Source organism: Hippocampus comes, unplaced genomic scaffold, assembly GCF_001891065.2.
Source record: "Hippocampus comes isolate QL1 unplaced genomic scaffold, H_comes_QL1_v1.1 scaffold122, whole genome shotgun sequence".
Lineage (NCBI taxonomy): Eukaryota > Metazoa > Chordata > Actinopteri > Syngnathiformes > Syngnathidae > Hippocampus > Hippocampus comes.
The window spans coordinates 769636-787890 of record NW_017842059.1 but is presented as its reverse complement, the minus strand read 5'-3'; the positions used below and the strand labels follow the sequence as shown (position 1 = coordinate 787890).

Here is an 18255-nt window from a genome sequence, read left to right as displayed (position 1 = left end):
GTTAAGTGTGTGTTCATCATCTGACTGGTAGTCAAATGGTTAGTGCGTTGGCGTTGCACTATGGAGGTGCAGGATTCAATTCCCAATCCAGCCATCCTGTGTGTTCTCAAGAACATGCATAGCTATCCATTTTCTGATCCTCTTGCGCAACTTTGCGCTCACACTCACACCAAGGAACAATACAGAGCACTCATTCACTATCTGGTAGTCGAATGGTTCGTGCGTCGGTGGTGCGCTGTGGAGGTGCAGGGTTCAATTCCGGCTCCAACTGTTCGGCGTGAGATTGCATGTTCTACCTGTGCCTGTTCAGGTTTCCAAAAACATGTGTGGCCATCCATTTTCTTATCCTCTTCGCGCGCACACTTACACCTTGGGACAATGTTGACTGCAGGGTTCCCACTCTTCCACTTGCTTTTTATATGTGGACCTTGTAAGGATTTTTGAGGGCTAATTTAGCCATTTTTAAAGGACTTTTTCTCCATTCAGCAGAGGATTCACGGTGGATTTAATGAACAGAAAGCCACATAGGGGAAGGGTGGTGAAAATGACACAAATGAAATGAACACCATAGGTTAATTTTTAAGGATTTTTATTGATTTGAGAAGCTTTCTCTGAAAATTAAGGATGATTAAGAACATAATTTTACAAGTTCTTTTCTTATGGATTTTTATGAACTTTAAAGACACGTGGGAACCCTGACAGTTATCATCAGGAGAAAACATGAGCCTTTCTCCACTGCTCTTTATACACACTCCCTGGGATCAGACTGAGTGCACTGCAGTGAATTCTGGGAAAAGAGAACATTGCCACATGTGGAACGGTTCATCACGCAAAGAAATCACAAGGAATTCAAACTGCTGCACTGGTTTATTTACATCGCATTCACATAGCACGCAAACACAACTTAATTAAATTACATTTTCCCCAAAATAATTTCCAGCCTTCGATTAACTAAAATGTACACCAGTTAAATATCCAAGGACATATTCAAAACTAAAATTAAATAAAATAAATGTGTCTTCCAGCCGAAGAGAGTTAAAAACACTGAAAGTGACATTTAAAACAAGACTACATTCAAGTCAGCATCCATTTGGTTACATTCCAAAGGACAATGAATACCTTCAAGCTTTGAACAGGATCCAGTCAAGAGAGTAAAATGGCCGCCAGTGGACATGACTCAATGAATAAATGAAAAAGTCGAAAAGGTGAAAGTTGGTCGTTCAGAGAAGGTCGGGCAGGATGAGTCCCGGCGGTTTGGGCTCCACGCAGTTGATCCAGAAGTTGGCGCAGCTGGCGTGATACTGGTGCCCGCCGTACACAAGCTTGAAGTTGTCCGTCTCCGAGTTGAACGCCTGAAGATGGCAGACAGGTCAAGAAGATGAAGAGGAAGCCTTATATCCACGTATGTTCAAAAATGTTCTATTGATTGCGGGTGTCCAAACTTTTTTTTGTTTGAGGGCCACACACAGAAAAACTGAGGGGTGCAAGGGCGACTTGAATTTCTTTTACTTTATCGTATTTTCCGCACTACAAGGCGCACCTAAAAGAATTCAACTTTCTCGAAAGACGACAGTGTGCCTTATAATCTGATGCATTTTCGATATGGATCAATATTCTGATTTCTTGGATGTATTTTTAAAATTTTCTGTAAAGCGCTTTGTTACAGCTGCAGCGGTTGTGAAAGCGCTATACAAATAAAGCGGTATTGTATATTATTCCCTTTAGCATAGCTCCATCTAGTGGACGCATAACGCAACTGCGCCCACTATTGTAGCTTCTATTCTATGCGCTTTACAATGTGATGCGCCCTATATATGAAAACAGTTTTAAAATAGGCCATTCGTTGAAGGTGCGCCTTATACGCCAAAGCGCCTTGTAGTACGGAAAATACGGTACTTCCAAGTTTCAAACTGTGCCTCTTCTTTCGTGGCCATTTCCTTTGTTTTTCTCGCTTGCCTTGCACATACCAAAATGCACCGGCTACTTTGGCGCTGCAAAGTAGCAGTTCTCAAAACATGTCAAATTTCATTTCTGATGGCGAGGTCACGTTGTACTTTTCTAGTACTAGTCAGACTGTTCAACACCCGTTCCCGGAAATTAGAGTCTAAGCTATACGTGTCAGCGAGGTTGCACTTTGAAACTACGAAAGATGTAAATGAAGCTATTTTTATACGTCTTGAAAATGCATTTTGAAAATTGGGCTGACCAAGCAACTCAATTGATTTATCAAGATTTTCAGGGTACTGCTGTCATACTTATTAACAAACATTGAGATCTCCAGTGATGACTAACTGGGTCATGAGTCATACTGTATGTTGCTTCACGTGCGGCCTGGTGGTCGACCTCACAGTGCAGAGGTACCGGGTTCAATTCCAGCTCCGGCCTCCCTGTGTGGAGTTTGCATGTTCTCCCCAGGCCTGTGTGGGCTTTCTCTGGGTACTCCGGTTTCCTCCCACATTTCAAAAACATGCATGGCAGGCTGATTGAACACTCTAAATTGTCCCTAGGTGTGATTGTGGGCGCGGATGGTTGTTCGTTTCTGTGTGCCCTGCGATTGGCTGGCAACCGGTTCAGGGTGTCCGAATACGGCTGGAATAGGCTCCAGCACCGCCGCGACCCTTGTGAGGATAAGTGGATCGAAAAATGGATGGATGGATGGATGGATGCTGCTTCACCTTGTCCCAAGACAAATCCATTAGTTGTGCAAACATAGCGTTTCCATAGTGCCACAAAAAACAAAGTAAAAATGTTTCAAAATTCTTCCAAGTTTCAAACTAGGATCTCAAAGCGGGTTTAAAGGTTTTCAATCAGGAGTTGGTGTTCAAGTGAGGGTTTCAAACAAGCGTTGTGATTTCAAGTTTGCACTTACAGCTTGGGTTAGGGTTTCAAATTAGGTTTGGGTTTTTAACCTTTTTAGTGAGAGGTGCAAGTAGGATTTCAAATGAGGGGGGAGGGGGGGGGGTTCAGCTTCAGGTATGAAGGAAAAGGTTTTAAATTTAATTTAAAACGATTTTTAATTGGGGTTGAAACCAGCAATTTACATGTGTTGCATTGACGAAGCAATGAATCTGTCTCATCAATAACTCATATCAATATTTACCGTGGACCGCCGAACACTTTCTGGAGTCAATGCCTGCAATCAGAACACAGTCAATGCTTGAACGGGACGAAGGAAGAAACAGCAAGATGCGAAGATGGAGCCTCACAGCAGCAGCCCAGCCACAACCAGGAAGCTCGTCTTAAATCTTGGTGAAGCAGCATGTGGCTCACTATATAAAGTTGCCCCACCCCTCCCCCAATGTTCTTTTAAAAGTAACTGCATTGAAGTTTAGTAAGTTAAATGCAACTTAGTTAGCCGGCGAAACTTTTGCTGGCCACACTTTGAAAATGGCAAATCGGGAAGGTCTGAATCCATCTTTGCAAGGAGCTGTTGCTCAACTGCCAGCGTGAGATCCAATCAGGTGGCAAGATGAGCCCGAGGACGCTCCTGTTCCATTTGATGAAATAATCACGTGCCATGACAATAAGACGATGAATGAGTGCAAGAGGAGACGCTAATAAGCCAGCGCGGCGTCAACCATCCATCTTGTGTGTCTCATTAACAAATCAGGATTTCGCTGCCCGTTTTGCTGATTGCTGCGGCCCAAAATGGCAGAATTTTAAACACTTTCTTTTAACATATGCCATTCATTCAAGTTCCCACGAAAGAATAAACACCGCAGCTACTGCGACCACAACAAACAGTGAAACATTCGAAATCAAAAGTTTAGACAATGCCAAACGAAGCTGAACTGGAATAATCGCAAGCAATTCATGTATTACCGTATTTTCCGCACACAAGGTGCACCTAAAAGCGTTCAATTTTCCCAAAAGCCGACAGCGCGCCCTATAATCGGATGCGCCTTGTATATGGAGTTCTTTATATTCCCCATGGACTTGTTTCCCTGTTAGTTTTCCGATGCCATCTGTGGTGACTATTAGCAGGAACCAATTGGAACCTAAAAGGGTTCTGCCCGACACTAATTGAGGCGCATTTGTTAACGCACACTCAAACCCAGAACTACTTAGTGAGCTCTGCGCAGCCAATATGAAACACTGATAATACGGAAAACATAGTTAACGACTGACTAAACAAAGGAAGGAGGAGACAAGCAAGACTTCTAACTCAATATTCAGCATACGTTTTTGTAACACGGGTTCATGATTGGCAAAAATCAGCCCCGCCCCAAAAATCAAAGATTTTTTGTCAATTTTTCTCTCTGTTGAAAAGTTAAAAAATTAAATTAAGGACAAAGTTTTGTAAAACAGTCCTATGTCCTGCCTGTGATTGATATTGTTATTGCTGTAAGTGCGAAGGGACCATGTAATTGTAATATATAAACATACATATATTAATCAGCCAATTGATCAGGTGTCATAATTTTATTCTGACGAATCTTGAAATCTGCATCTGCCTCCGAAAATTCCCATCGGTTGGGTCCCAGCCTCAGGCGTGGACAGATTTCGTCAATTTACGAAAGGAATTGGCTGCTAATCGCGAGAGGCGCTTGCGCTGCATTTTAGGATCTTCCAGAAATTTCACCCAAATTCCCATTATTGCCACTTTTTGGTACAAGATCTAAACTGGCCAAGAGGCAATGAAATAAAGAACCCGGGAACATCAAGCCTGCACGATTGGACACGAAGGTGAAATTGCAACACAGTCTTGTTTCTCCAAGTATGTTGAAACCTTCAAGAATCCACACAAAAGAGCCAAAGCGGACAAGTGTGCTTTGGCTCTCTCTCTTCACCTTTCTAGCGTCCGTCCTCCAGCACAGAGCGAGCAGACAACAATGACCCGCATCGATTGTGCGCTAAAAGCACCCCGCCAACCGCTGACTGCTCAATCGCTAACGTAGCAACAGTTACTAAGGAGCGATGTCAAATCTTTGAATTTCTCCGACTGCTGCGGCAAGAGACTTGACTTGACATTTATACAGTGGAGCAGAGAAGACTTTCAAGTGACAGATTTGACGAGAGAAGTCATCGAGTTGAATGAACTCCTATCAAGGCGCCTGGGAAAAGACCCCAATGACCCTGAAATGGCGGCTTGGAAGCAAAATGGCTGGCTTATTGTCGCTGGTGTCAAACATACGGCCTGCGGACCGTAACCAGCCCCGAGGAGGTTCGATTAGGCCCACGGGATAATTTAAAAATGAAAAAAATGCATAAAAGACACGGAATGAATATTAATAAGATGCAATTCATGTACTATCCACTAGGGGGCAGACTGTTTTCTCTTTAGTTTGTAAAGTGGAGGCAATTTAGATTTTTATATGCACATGTGTAAATGGTTTTAAAAATCCTGTCTTTATAAATCTCGTTTAATCTTAAAATGCATGACTATATTTTTCAATGCCAATTGTTAAAAGTCTTGTGCCTTTGTACAATCAGTTGCAATGTATATATGTGAATGATAAAAGTAAATTGCACATTTGTCTAAGGAAATATAAGGTGTTTCAAGAAATGGTAGGTAAAAGATGATCATTAAATTTCAACATTTTCCTCATGTTCTTGTGCTTCACGATACCAAAACAAAGGAAAAACATGCTATTTTGGTTATTTATAGCAGAGTATGGTATAATTTTAATGCTCCGGCCCACTTGAAATGTACCGAGGCCGTATGCGGCCCACAATGTGAAATGAGCGTGACACCCCTGCTTTACGGGCATGGCTTTTCAAGACTTTTTTGTGGGTCGTCTTGAGACTTTTTTTTTTGTGGGTCGACAGATGACAGACGCATCTATTGACTTTCATGTTGTTGGTTTTGGAGGCTGAATTATTTTAAAATGTGCGCACTAATTAGGGGGCAGATCGACACTCAACTGAACCACATACTGAGGAATAATTGGAGAGAGGTTGAGCAAGTGTCACTTTTGCCCCAACACACCAAGCTCGGCCATAAGAGATGAACAGCCCAGCCAACACCGCCACCCCCACCAGACAGCACCAGAGGCAGAGCACAATGACATTTCTCATACTCGTTTAAGAAGGCGTCCAAGCGTCCTTGTCTCTTTGATCTGAAAACACGTTCCGCAGTCAGAGAAAAGTCGCAACACTCACACAACGCTTGGTGTACGGGCAGACGCGTTCACGTGTTGCGTTCAAACCTTGCTGCGGGAGTCGACGTTGAGGAGGCAGACACCGCAGGCCAACTCCTTGGCGTTCTTGATGCCATGCCGCAGAATGCAGGTGGAGAAATCCAGAGAGCTTTCGTCAGGCTGCGCAAGAAAAAAAAAAAAAAAGACTTGCATATATGTCTCATCATCGGGATCAGTGATGGCCAAAAGCTGTGACAGGGTATGCATATGGATGGCATAGGACAGGGGTCCCCAACCCCCGGGCCGCGGACCCGTACCGGTCCGTGGGTCATTTGGTACCAGGCCGCACAGAAAGAATAAATGACTTACATCCGATTCATTTATTTCGGAATCCGACAGATATTTTATTTTGAAAAGTCGGCGGATTCTCCATAACATCCGTCTACTGTGTGTTACTCTTGACGCAGGTCAAGGAGCGCTTCTCGGTCACGTCATCGGTTATCGCTAAAATGAAACCCTGGAGCTAGCTAAATGAGTTAAAAAAATAAATTAATTAATTTAAAAAAAAAACATCTCTGGAAAGTATCTTTGGTAAGGGAAAAAAAAACCTAGCCAGGAGACAGAACAGGAGCCTACGACGTTCAAGAAAAAGAAGGCTACATTTAATAAACAGTATCAGGAGTCCTACTTAAAATACGGATTTCTCAACGGGAGATTCTCACACACCAGGCCCACTCTGTGTAATATGCGGCGACAGTGAGTAATATTTCTCATCCATTTTTTATTTGTGGTGTATCTTATTTTGAAGGCACGTTTAAACGTGACCATAGCGACCAGAGAGTGTTGCGGCCAGATAGCACATTCCTCATGTCATGATCCGTGTTTATTATTAGGTTTCGAAAATACCACAGTTTTCATGCATATCATCTTATTTTGTTGTATTTATCCGTCACAACTTAAAGGCCGGTCCCTGAAAATATTGTCTGACGTTAAACTGGTCCATGGGGCAAAAAAGGTTGGGGACCGCTGGCATAGGCAGAGGACTTGGTGGGAGGTAGTACAAAGTGTGCCGCAAAGGTGAAGAAAGATGATGCGGTTCACGAAGGGAATGGCGAACGGCATGTCAAAAAGCAGATGTGTATCTGAAAATTAATATTTTGCTCTGAAAGGCCTTTTCTCTGGCTTGTTTTTGGTGTATTCATTGGAGGTGCACAAAAGAAAACAATTAGAGGCTTAAAGTCACGCTTGACATTATTGGAATTCAAATCAACATTGCTCTGTAGTCAAATGCAATTTTGAAATTGCAAAGGCCACACACACACACACACACACACACACACACACACACACACACACACACACACACACACACACACACACAAAAGCTTCATTTCGGCCGGTCGACTGAAATAAATTCACGCCTTTCTTGTCATCCCCGCTGTCGTGAACATGGGCGGCAGCCGCACCGCAACCAAATCAATCGCCGATCGATCCGGAGATAATGGAGAGGGACCACAGTCTCATTCACTAACATTCCATTTATGTAATCGGCAGCCTCATCGCTGGGACGGCATGCCATCGTTGCCGGTCCGTTTGGCAGCGTGTGTGTGGGCGAGTGTCTAAATTGGAGGCGTGTGTCAATCCGACCGAGATTTGGCATCGAGTCCCACACGTGCAAGCGTCAAGTCTTAACTTTCGAGCCTTAAGCAAGTCCCGAGTCATTTTCTCGTGGATAAGTCAGCTTTATCAAATCCAATCTTGTGATATTTCACTTTATGACCGGCGGTATCAGGTCTTCATAAAGACAGACAAGCATAGCTTTTTTTTTTAGCTGTATTCAGATGTTTTAGCATTGATGTCAATTTTCTTCGATGAACATATTGATCCCAACAAAAGAAAAGTCAATTAATTCGACAGGTCAAATGTGACTATCAAGTCCCGATGGTGTCGTCATCACAATCACGCGGTTGTCTTGAAAATGTAGCGGAATCATAAAATTCGTAAAAGTGGCCAAACGTTTGCACGCATGAGCACAACAATGTAAATCTCTGAAAACATGACTTTCATTGCACACGTTCTTCCCCCTGCGGATGTATGCAAAATTTTTTGCATGTCTCGGACACTCGCTCCGTTAATCACAGTATGTCCACACATTTTGCATGTGTCCCTGAAGTTGCTGTCCATCCTGTCATTAGTACCCCTTGAAGAAATCCTCGAGCGTTTTCAGTGACATCACAGCCACCATTTTGTTTCATCTTTCGTCTCGACAGAGGATGAAACGGGGGCTAGTTGAATATTTACACCGATGTGTCGTAATTTTTATCGTATGTGTTGCAGTTGGAGGGTGTCCACCCAGTCAAGGAGAAATTTCAACTGATTAAAAAAAATAGATATATATTAAAAAATTAAAATCAGTTTAAACAGGATACATTCAACTTGCTAACTGACTTGTGTCACTGAGTGAAGCTCCACCGTTTGTTAAAAAAATACATCAAAAATGTCCACCCTGTCACTGACCACCCAGTCAACGAGCGCCTATTTTGTCATTTGCATGTACCACAGTCTGATTTCAGTTCATTTGCAAAACTATATTTGCATCTGGAACAGCGTAACTTCTACATAATCTGCAACAATGAATATTAAGTCCAATGGAAAATCTCCACCTTTTCGGAGTAAAACAGGTAAAGTCTGAAAGCCACCTTATGGTGAATTCCAATTCCAATTTCCGTCTCGACGTTGCTTTTCAAGTCAGGAAAACCGTCGCTAAACTGGAGTGTGCATGTGTGCAACGCGATGTCGGCGTGTCTCACCACCAGCTTGGCCAGCGACATGAAACTCGTGAGATTGTTCCACACGCGGCTGATGTCCTTCAGCAGCTGCTGAATCTTCTCCGAGCACACCGCCGTCGCCTTGACGCCCAGCTCCACCCGCCTGGTCACGCGGTACACTTCCACCACACCTGACGCATACTCGTCATTAGCATACATGCTCTCGCGTGTGAACGCGTGCGTCTGCGCGCTTACCCAGCAGATACTCCATCCCCTGAGCAGACTGGATGACCTCGGTGCACACAGAGGAGCTGCTGATGCCGTTCAGTGTGTTGTTGGCTTTGGTGATGACCTTCGTGTGGGGAAGATAGGCCATTAGGCTACCTCGCATTTATTTTAAAAAGCAGTTTCAAAAAATGTTTATTACTTTAAGGTTGAAAAATTCTATTGTACTTTTCTTCTGAGTACACAGTGTCCAACACACGACCATGAAAGCAGTGGAACACTAGTGGTGCGCAGGCGCCCTCTAGTGGTAGGTGAAAGAATCACTTGAATAAATCCGCTTCTGTTCAAACTGTACAAAATGTTAACGGCTGTCTAAATTTTTTACAAAATGTTAACAGCTGTCTAAACTTGTTTTAAATCTGGTGAATTTGGTCACACAGCTCAGGTGTCTTAAATTGTCAAGTACGATACGCTGGCAATTTAACCTTGTTGAACTGCTAGTTTTCAAAAACATTTTGGTAGAATTTGCCTTAGTCTTGTGTGCAATACATTTCATTTGAACGTACATTTTAATTGAATGTTAAAACTATGCATAGTGGTGAATTGAAAAGTAGGGAAAAAGCACCATTTGTTGCTAAGGAGCTATGTTGAAGTGAGAGGAGGAGCTCCTATTAACACGGGCAAAAGCCCAGGTGGATAACATTTGGGACTCGGGCCGAACATTTAATCGAAGTCAAAGTGACACTGCGATGTAGCAGAATGCAAAAAGAAAAAAAAAATTTTGGTCAGCTTTGGTCTTTATTTTTTATTCATGTATGTCGAGATAAGTTGAATGCTTAAGAAGTGCAGTCCATGTTTCCATATTTCATGAAAAGTTGAAGTGATAAAGTCAGAGATTTGTTTGCGTTATTGTTGCTATCTAAATCATGACTGACTGAGCGTTTAAAAAAACTGCAAGTGTTGAGTAAGTTAGCAAATCTAATTGGTGTCGAGATCTCATTTTTAATATTGGTTCATGACTCAGTTGCCCTTAGATTCGCCGAAGCCCAATCCGTCAGGTCAGAACATTGATTTATAATAAATTTGTTGCAATGCAAATTAATTTAGTGCTTGTGTTTGGGAACTGTGGACGTTGAGAAAAAAAAAAAAATTAATGGTTCAGCCCCACATGGCCTAAACACCATTTAGAGGACGATAAGGAGTTATTTTTCCACATAGGCGTACCCTGTTGTAAATGAAATTGACATGGGTGTTGAATCAGTACAAACCTCAAGAGCACTTTCCAAACACCTCTGCCACTCGTAAGCATAGCGCTCGCTCTCCTGCGACATCACAAAGTGGTGTATTTCAAAGTCTTTTCAGAAAATGTGATATTTAGTGGTTGTAATAGTGGGCCTGAGGTTCACCTCCACTTCCCCCGTCAAATCCTTGTACTTGTCCCGGATGATGGGCAAGGTGGGCTTCTCGCTCAAGGTGCTGGATCGGTCTCGGAAGGGCTGCTCGGGAGGCAGCGATGCGGGCAGGCGGCCGATCTCCTTCTCTCCCAGGCTGTGACTGCGCTTGTGGGAGCCTGAAGATCAGACAGGGGAGAACTTTAAACGGATACAGTATTTTGACTGGGGTGATAATTGTGGCTTTGTGCTGCGAGCAAAAATGGGACATTTTAGGAGCTTCGGACACTTCCGCCACTGACTCTCGCTCTGTTTAATAGTAGGAAGAATTTGGAAACATCTATTTTGATTTGGAAAACAATGACCCACGTTTTTTCTGACATGTTACAGACCAAACTAGTCACTATTAACCACGAAATATCAATTTTTTTAGGCCGATGCCGATATAATGAATGAATAAAATACAGATAGAACGATTGTCTGATTAATATTTGCACACACACATATTTTTATTCTCTCTCCCTCCCTCTCTCTAGCCCGCAAATACTGGCAGGTCACCACAAGAAAGCAGACTATGCCAGGTGAGGCATGTGAGCAGGTTGCGCTGGCTCAGTCAATACGACGACCGCCAGTACCATCAGCACCAGCCCCCCCGCGGAGACATCCGTCACCCTCCCCGGCCTGCCTATGATCCCATTACACTTGCGCTGGGCAAAAGAGAGCGCAAAGGCACATCAAATGCAACTGAAGGAGATCAATCATGGGCACAATGAGCTTGTATGACACCGCGGGAAACGTTAATAAATTATTCGCAGCGCGTGACATCATCCTCAAACAAGAAACGATGCGGTTTATCACCGTGTTATCCTTTGCTGATCGAGCTCAGCATTCATCAGTGCCATTAAGGCTGTCATCTCAACACTGCCATCTAATGCCTGACAGCTTTATTGCACCCTTAATGGGCCAAGTCAGAGGGAATGAAGGGGCGTCCAGCGTACTGACCTCCATGTTTCTGAGACGTTACAGAGACATTTTCATGATGTTTCTTAACAATGGGAGTCGGGGGATCTGTATCAGCATTAGGTACTCGTGGAGCTGCCGATACCAACCACTGATACTTGTGGCAAAAATAATTTGACATTGACTGAGTCCTCCTCGGCAGTAGGTGGCGCCATCCTGCGGCAGTTTGACATCAGCGAATCATCATCGACATTGGAAAGAGCTCTCTTCAATGTTTATTTTTTGTCATTGTGTTCAATTAAATTTTACAGTATCAGTACTTGTATGGGCGAGTATAAATACTAATACTGGTATTTGGCTGAAAAAAAGTGTTATCGAACAACAATTTTCAATGGAAAAATCAAGTGAATACTTAATAAATAAATGAATGGCAACAGGGTATTAAGTAACAAAAACGATAAAAAAAAAAAACCCAAACACTTTCCATCATTTCAATGGGCCAATAGTTTGCATGTTTTGCGAATTTTATGATTGGCCGTAATGTCATACATTGGAAATCCAATCGAGGCATTGCTTTGATCCAGTGTCAAAAATGGCTGAAGTATCAAACGTATCGATTTAACTCATTTAGTACCAGCCAATTCTAGACCAAGTCTGAGAAGACGTTTGTGTGAGGACCGATTTTAGTGGAATCAGAAGCATTGACAGCTCGAACAATATCGATCCCCGCGCCACTCCAGCTGCCGTAACGGTCTTCTTGTCACTGCACACTTGTTGCGGTTTTTGTGGGCTGTGTGTGTATTTTGCTTAGAAACACAACACAATTTGAGCAAAGACTCAAGTTTTGCTCATTTCTTACCGAATAAACGTTTCATATATAGGAACTTGTGGTACACGGGGAAAAAAGCAACAGTAACAAAAAAAAGAACTGACCTTGAACAGACAAGTCAAATGTGGCCAGCTCATTCTTGATCATCTCCTCGCTGGATTTGACTTTGGGCTGAGCGCTAGCCTTCAGGAAGTCAGACTTGCCAAACTTTGGCTTGTCTCCCTGGAAGGCGCCAAAGTCGTCCGAGTTCTCGCTCAGGTTGGCCTCCAAGCCACCCTCAACGGGTGAGTCGGGCTTCTCGGAAACGGTGCTTGCAAAGTCCCCGAAGTCATCTTCGTCTTTGCCGCCTTGCTGTTCTCTACCATCGAAGTTGGCAAAGGCTTTGGATTTGTCATCTTCGGCGTCGAGGGACGAGGCGATGTTGGCAGGCGGGGCGGCAGAGACGCTTTCAGAGTTCAGTTCGGCCTTTTGAGTGGGTGTAAAAAGCGGAGGGCCGGCACCCCCGTGGCCCCGCGGCTTCTGGAGCTCGCTAGTGACGCAGTCCTCTCGGTCTGACCAGTCGTAATTGGCCAGGCTGCTGAGGCCCGAGGTCCCAAACGGGTCAAATTTCATGTCGTCTCCCTCTGCAATGACAACACAAACATGCCAGTGCTTCCTGGAAATAGCGACGACGCTGCCGTGACAAACCGAGGATGGATGACAGACTGACTCCTATCTTATCCAATTGTGTTGTGTCCTCAAATCATCGCTCTTCTGTTCTAATGATAGACTTCTCTCTGACAGACTATAACACAGGGAGTGGCAACTGGTGGCCACTCCTTGTATTATGGTGGGATTTATATGCTCACCAGTTGACCACATTCTGAAAGGCATTCACCCCCCCCCCCCACACACACATTTTTTTTTTTGGGGGGGGGGAGATATATTTTTATTATGCACCCCACCCAAATAAAATTATCTTTAAAAATAGCTGATAGACATTCAATATACATTAAAAAGGGGGAAAATGTAGGGGGGGGGACTGGAATGAAATGGAAAAATACAATATGAAAAACTATTGAGAATTTATTTATCCTCGCAAATATTCAAATCTGCCCATACTGAACTGCAAATATGCAGCGGTCAACTGCAGTTTGATGTTGTAATATCACCATTCACCACCAAATGGCAGATATGTTTTAGTTGTGCTTATACTGCCCTATACTACAACTTGAGTAGGCCTCATATTTTTTTTGGGGTTGGAATGACATGCAAGACAAATTAAAATACCTCAATAATATCAACATTATGAGTGAGTTGTTTTTTTTGTGGGAAAAAAAAATATATATATCTATGTATGTACAAAATGAGTACTTGCACTTCATGTTGGTTTCTTGTTCAGCAGTTTTGTGCCATCCTTGAATGATCAATTTAATGCAAGAGAGCACCTTGCATTGAAGAAAAAAAAAATCACAGTATGTGGTTATTTTGTTGTTTGCTTCAAACCCTTTGTTGGTGGCTTAGGAGAGTGGATAGATGCATTAAAAAACGAAATGTATCAAGAGCACATATTTTGTCCATATATAAAATGGCATTTTTGTCATGCATCTGGTTAGGTCCTATGTGGCTCCCCCAGTAGCAATGATGAAAAAGGCATGCCCCGTCCCCCACACCGTTGATAAACGGGTGGTTTCAGTGTACTGGACATTAGCGTATTGAGTCAGAAGGTGACAATATGGGACAAAGAACATGAGAGCAGGACTCATTCCATTTTGTGTCAACAGTGCAGCCTGGTGGCGGTGGTCGTGTTGTATGATTTGGGGGTGGGGGGGTGGGGGGGGAAACATTTTTCAAATCTGAAAAAATGCTGATTAATAAACAAGTGTTTAAAGACATTTCAAGTAAGAGTTGGAGGTTGTATTTTTGAACATTCTGACACCTAGCGGGTATTTGTTCCCCTTTACTGAAAACTAATATTTGATCCAGATATTGGTTATCGGCCTCCTTGACTATGAATAATCGGTATCGGCCTTGGAAAAAAAAAACAAACATCGGTCTATTGCTAGTACAAATCAGTTTAGTGTCTCCAACAAGTGTTAGGGTTTAAAACCATAGTTTGGGTTTCAAAATGTTTTCTATGAAAGACAGGATTAGAGTTTCTCATAGTCATTTGAAAAATATATGCAACAAGACATTACATATCTAAATGAAATACTGTAATTAGTAATTGTGAAAAATATGCAACATATATATAGGTATAAAAACATTAAATGTACAAATAAAAGCCCTACTCTCTAATAAATAACAAAATGCGCACGCACACAAAACAGCAGCATCTTTAAATACCACCAACACTTTTTTGTTGTGTCCACTGCAGCCCAAAAAAAGAATTTGTGAAATTGACAAGGATCTAGTGCTGTATTGTGAAACATTTAAAGGAAGAAAAAGAAGAAGAAAAATAAGACGGCACCCATTTTTGAGCCATACCAAGAGGAATATTTATTACCACAACATGAGAGAAGAGAGCCAGAAAAGTTTCACAAAGTAGAATAATAGAGGTCTATCGTTACAAGAAGAGCTTTCGGCAAGCTAACAGTGTAAAACTAGACTTCAGATTTGGTGCGCGTTAAACAAAGACATGCAGAGTCAGGAGCAAAAGGGGAGAAATGAACAAACTGAAACGCAAGAGAAAGAAAAGCACAAAAAGCAGAGTGAGAAGGCACATTCACAGACTCCAATAAGTCAATCGGAAGAGGAGGTGACAAAATCCATTCAGCTACCAGGTAGGAAAGCAACTCTTTTTTTTTTTCTTGGTTTTGGGGGGGGAAACAAAGGGAGGAAATACTACATAAACCCTTTGAGGACTCAATAGACAAACAAAAAATGCAATGCAGAGGCTATAAATTGGTTATGTTCTATGCTTTTAAACAATGATGTCAAGTTATCAAGCACCCAAAGGGTTGGAAAGCAGACAAACATCCCTGGCATCCCGCAAAAAAGGACTTAAATTACTGTACATCCAAGAGGAATATTTAAAGAGACAGTATCCTTTTACTTCTTGCCTTAGTGACTGTTTGAAAGAGTAGCCTTAGTAGGACAGGTACTCCAGTACGAGCAACTGAAATTTCTACTCTACCGGGTATCACACACACTTGTGTCTTAAATGTCACAGTAAACAGAGTCCATTTCTGTCATGAAAATAAACTTCTAAAATCCGGTACATTTTTCTCCCTAACATCTAAAATGGCATCTGGGATGTTCTGTGTACTTGTCAATTTCACAAATTGAAAAAGGCAGCAGGAAGCAGAGAATGATGGGTAAGAGCAACCCGTCGAAGTGGACGTGACAATTCACCCCCCCCCCCAAAAAAAACTCAACGATAACAGTTTCCTTCTGTGCACCCAACTGGAAAGCCACTTGACAAAAGGAATACTGTCTCTTTAAGAGTACGTGGAGTATGTGCATGTTCAGAAACAGCCGGCGCGTCAAACTGGACTGAACAACACAAGATGCTCTGTGGCGCAGTCGTAGATCAAAAATAGACTTGAAAGGAGCATTTACAGAAGGATCAGAGCTTCGGTGGAATGCATCCACGTTGTGTTACTACTTCTTTCTGTCCTACATGTCTTCATTTACTGTATAAGGCAATGAAGATGCACAACTAGATTAAATCATGTCACGTATGGAAAAAAAAAAAATCCCGAATGTCCTTAATGAATGGCTGAATCAATGAGTGAATGGGTTCTGTTAAGAAGATGCAACACAGATGTAAAAACAAGCACAAACCTCAACGGCGGGCGCAATGTGTTAGTGTGAACAACGTAATTTAGCAACCGCTACTGTATTTGGAATCTGTTACCCCTCCCACCCCCCACCACTTTCTCATTGCTACTGTTTTAAATCAAGTCCTGTGTCAATCAAGCCGAGTAATTAAATTCTATTTTATACATCTTGATTTATTTTACCAAAAGAGACCAGACCAACAAGGCCAAATAATGACTTTATAATTAAATTTTGGCATTGGTGAGTCTGCATATTTGTTGAGAATTTTAGGGGAACCTATTCTCTGTTACTTGTTGAAAAACTCCTATTCACTCATTTTGTGCTCAGGCCAAAATCTTACTTTGGCACCGTTCCGTGGCATACTGGTGGGCCAGGATGGTGAAGTGAAAGGGGGAAGCTTGACTTTGTCAGGCCATATCAGCCTTGTCTAATGGGGGAAAAAAGTGCCTTGCTACCATCTTGTGGGATCTATAGAAAATTACAAACGTTTTTGGGTGGGCATCAAATTGTACTGCGATTTTTGCTCTTCACAGCAGAGCCTAGACCCTAAACACTGTACAGTATTGCAAATGTAAACAATAAATCACCTCAGTAACACTTAAAGGGGGCCTTTGCAGTTTTTTTTTTTGTTTGTTTTTTTTTTTTAAAAGACTGCGCTCGAGGAAGAACAACCTACCAGAAGACAGAAGGCATGAGACTGAGATTCGCGAAGTGAGACTACGTTCACATCTCGCTTGTGGTTTTAAAACAGCAAATTCCCCCTTCAAGTGGACATCTTAAATTATCACAACAAGGGAGGGAGGGTAACGTGGGCAGCAATAGAGCAACAACTCCCATGAATATGAGGATTAGAATAAACAAACAAATTAACAAATCAATAAATACATAAATAAATAAATGAGACGAAATGAATGCTAAAAGTTGGAATGGAGGATGATGCTTAACATCCTATTTGATATGTTACTATATAGTGAGTGTTTGAACATTGTGTGTGTGTGTCTGTCTGGCTGGCTGTGTGTGTGTAAGTGTGTTTGTATATGAGTGGGAGGGCCCCTCACCAGAGCAAGCGCACTAGTTCCTCACCTGTAGCGGGTGGCTGGTGGGACGAAAGCCCCGTCAGATCCAGCGAGCTGTCCGACATCACGTGCTTCAAGTCCCCGCCCGTATCGGTGAGCTTCATGTCCAGCTGCACCGACAGCGCGTCCTCTGAGTCGTCTTTCCCGGCGCTGCTGCCCCCGATGGACGGGAGGTCCAGGGACTTGACCGAGGCGCAATCCTCCTTGCCTTGCTTGAAGGCGGCCACCTTGTCCACCAGGGTCTTTTCGGAGGCGCCGAGCGCCGTGCAGAATTTGGACGACTGGAAGTCGGCAAAGTCGTCGCCGGTGTCCTTGGCGTCATCGTAGGCCAGGCCACCGCCTTCGAAGGATAACTGCTTGAACACGTCATACTTGTCCGAGTTCTGCTGAATGGAGGTCTCGCTGTGGACCGCTGCGCTGCTTTCGCTTTTGGGCTCCCCGCCGGAACTCCCGAACGCCATGAAGTCAGCAAAGTCATCCTGCGGCGGCGCCGCTGCCGCCACGCCCGGCGCTCGAGCGGCATCTGAGGACGAAGAGCCAAATAGTGCGAAGTCCCCAAAGCCGTCAGACTTGGGGTCGCCTGGTGGGACCGCGAGAAAAGGAGGTGATGAGCCAGCTTGTGCGTCGGTGGCAGGCAGAGCGGAGGGAGGGGTAGAGGAGAAAAGATCCAGGTCTGCCATGTTGAGAGGGTTTTTGGCTTGAGAAAGAGAAGCGGCTGGCGGCTGCTGCTGTTGTTGGAGAGGCTGAGAGTTGGGGAAAGCGGAAGGGAAGGGGGGCTGGAAGATCTTGGCCTGTTCCGATGGCTCTAGTGGAGAGACGCTGTCTGCGGTTTTAAAGTCAGTGAAGCCGTCGTCAGTTTGGACAGACTTAAAATCGGTAAATGCCTCACCTGTGAACCAAAACACAAAAGTCAAACTGTAGGGTACAGAAAGAGTATCTAGCACTTACAACCTTCAAAAAAAGGGCACGCTAGGGGTGAAACGAGTCTTCGAGTAATTTGAGTATTTTGATTTAAAAAATGCGTGAGAATTTTTTTTCCTGCCTCGGGTACTGGTTAATTTTATTTGGTGTGCATGGTCGGGAAGACAGTCAAGCCAGCCGCAGCAATTGTTCATGCTCTGCATGATGATAACACGGTGAGAAGGCCAACTTCAAAATCAAACC

General features: G+C 43.3%; 1 protein-coding gene across 6 annotated transcripts in view; it reads right to left on the bottom strand.

The window, feature by feature from the left end:
* Positions 1-838: 838 nt before the first annotated feature.
* Positions 839-18255, bottom strand: part of synrg (synergin, gamma) — a 30214-nt gene continuing 12797 nt past the window's right edge. For 3 of the 6 annotated variants that reach the window (XM_019861401.1, XM_019861404.1, XM_019861405.1), the window contains 10 exons: positions 17099-17980; positions 12358-12876; positions 10480-10643; positions 10342-10395; positions 9104-9200; positions 8891-9039; positions 6150-6260; positions 6021-6059; positions 3101-3133; positions 839-1352 (listed from right to left, as the gene is read on the bottom strand). In XM_019861401.1, coding sequence (XP_019716960.1) covers positions 1221-1352; positions 3101-3133; positions 6021-6059; positions 6150-6260; positions 8891-9039; positions 9104-9200; positions 10342-10395; positions 10480-10643; positions 12358-12876; positions 17099-17980 — 2180 coding nt within the window. In that variant the 3' untranslated portion in view covers positions 839-1220. The remainder of the gene's footprint in view (positions 1353-3100; positions 3134-6020; positions 6060-6149; positions 6261-8890; positions 9040-9103; positions 9201-10341; positions 10396-10479; positions 10644-12357; positions 12877-17098; positions 17981-18255) is intronic. The other 3 variants (XM_019861403.1, XM_019861407.1, XM_019861402.1) reach the window with 2 other exon arrangements.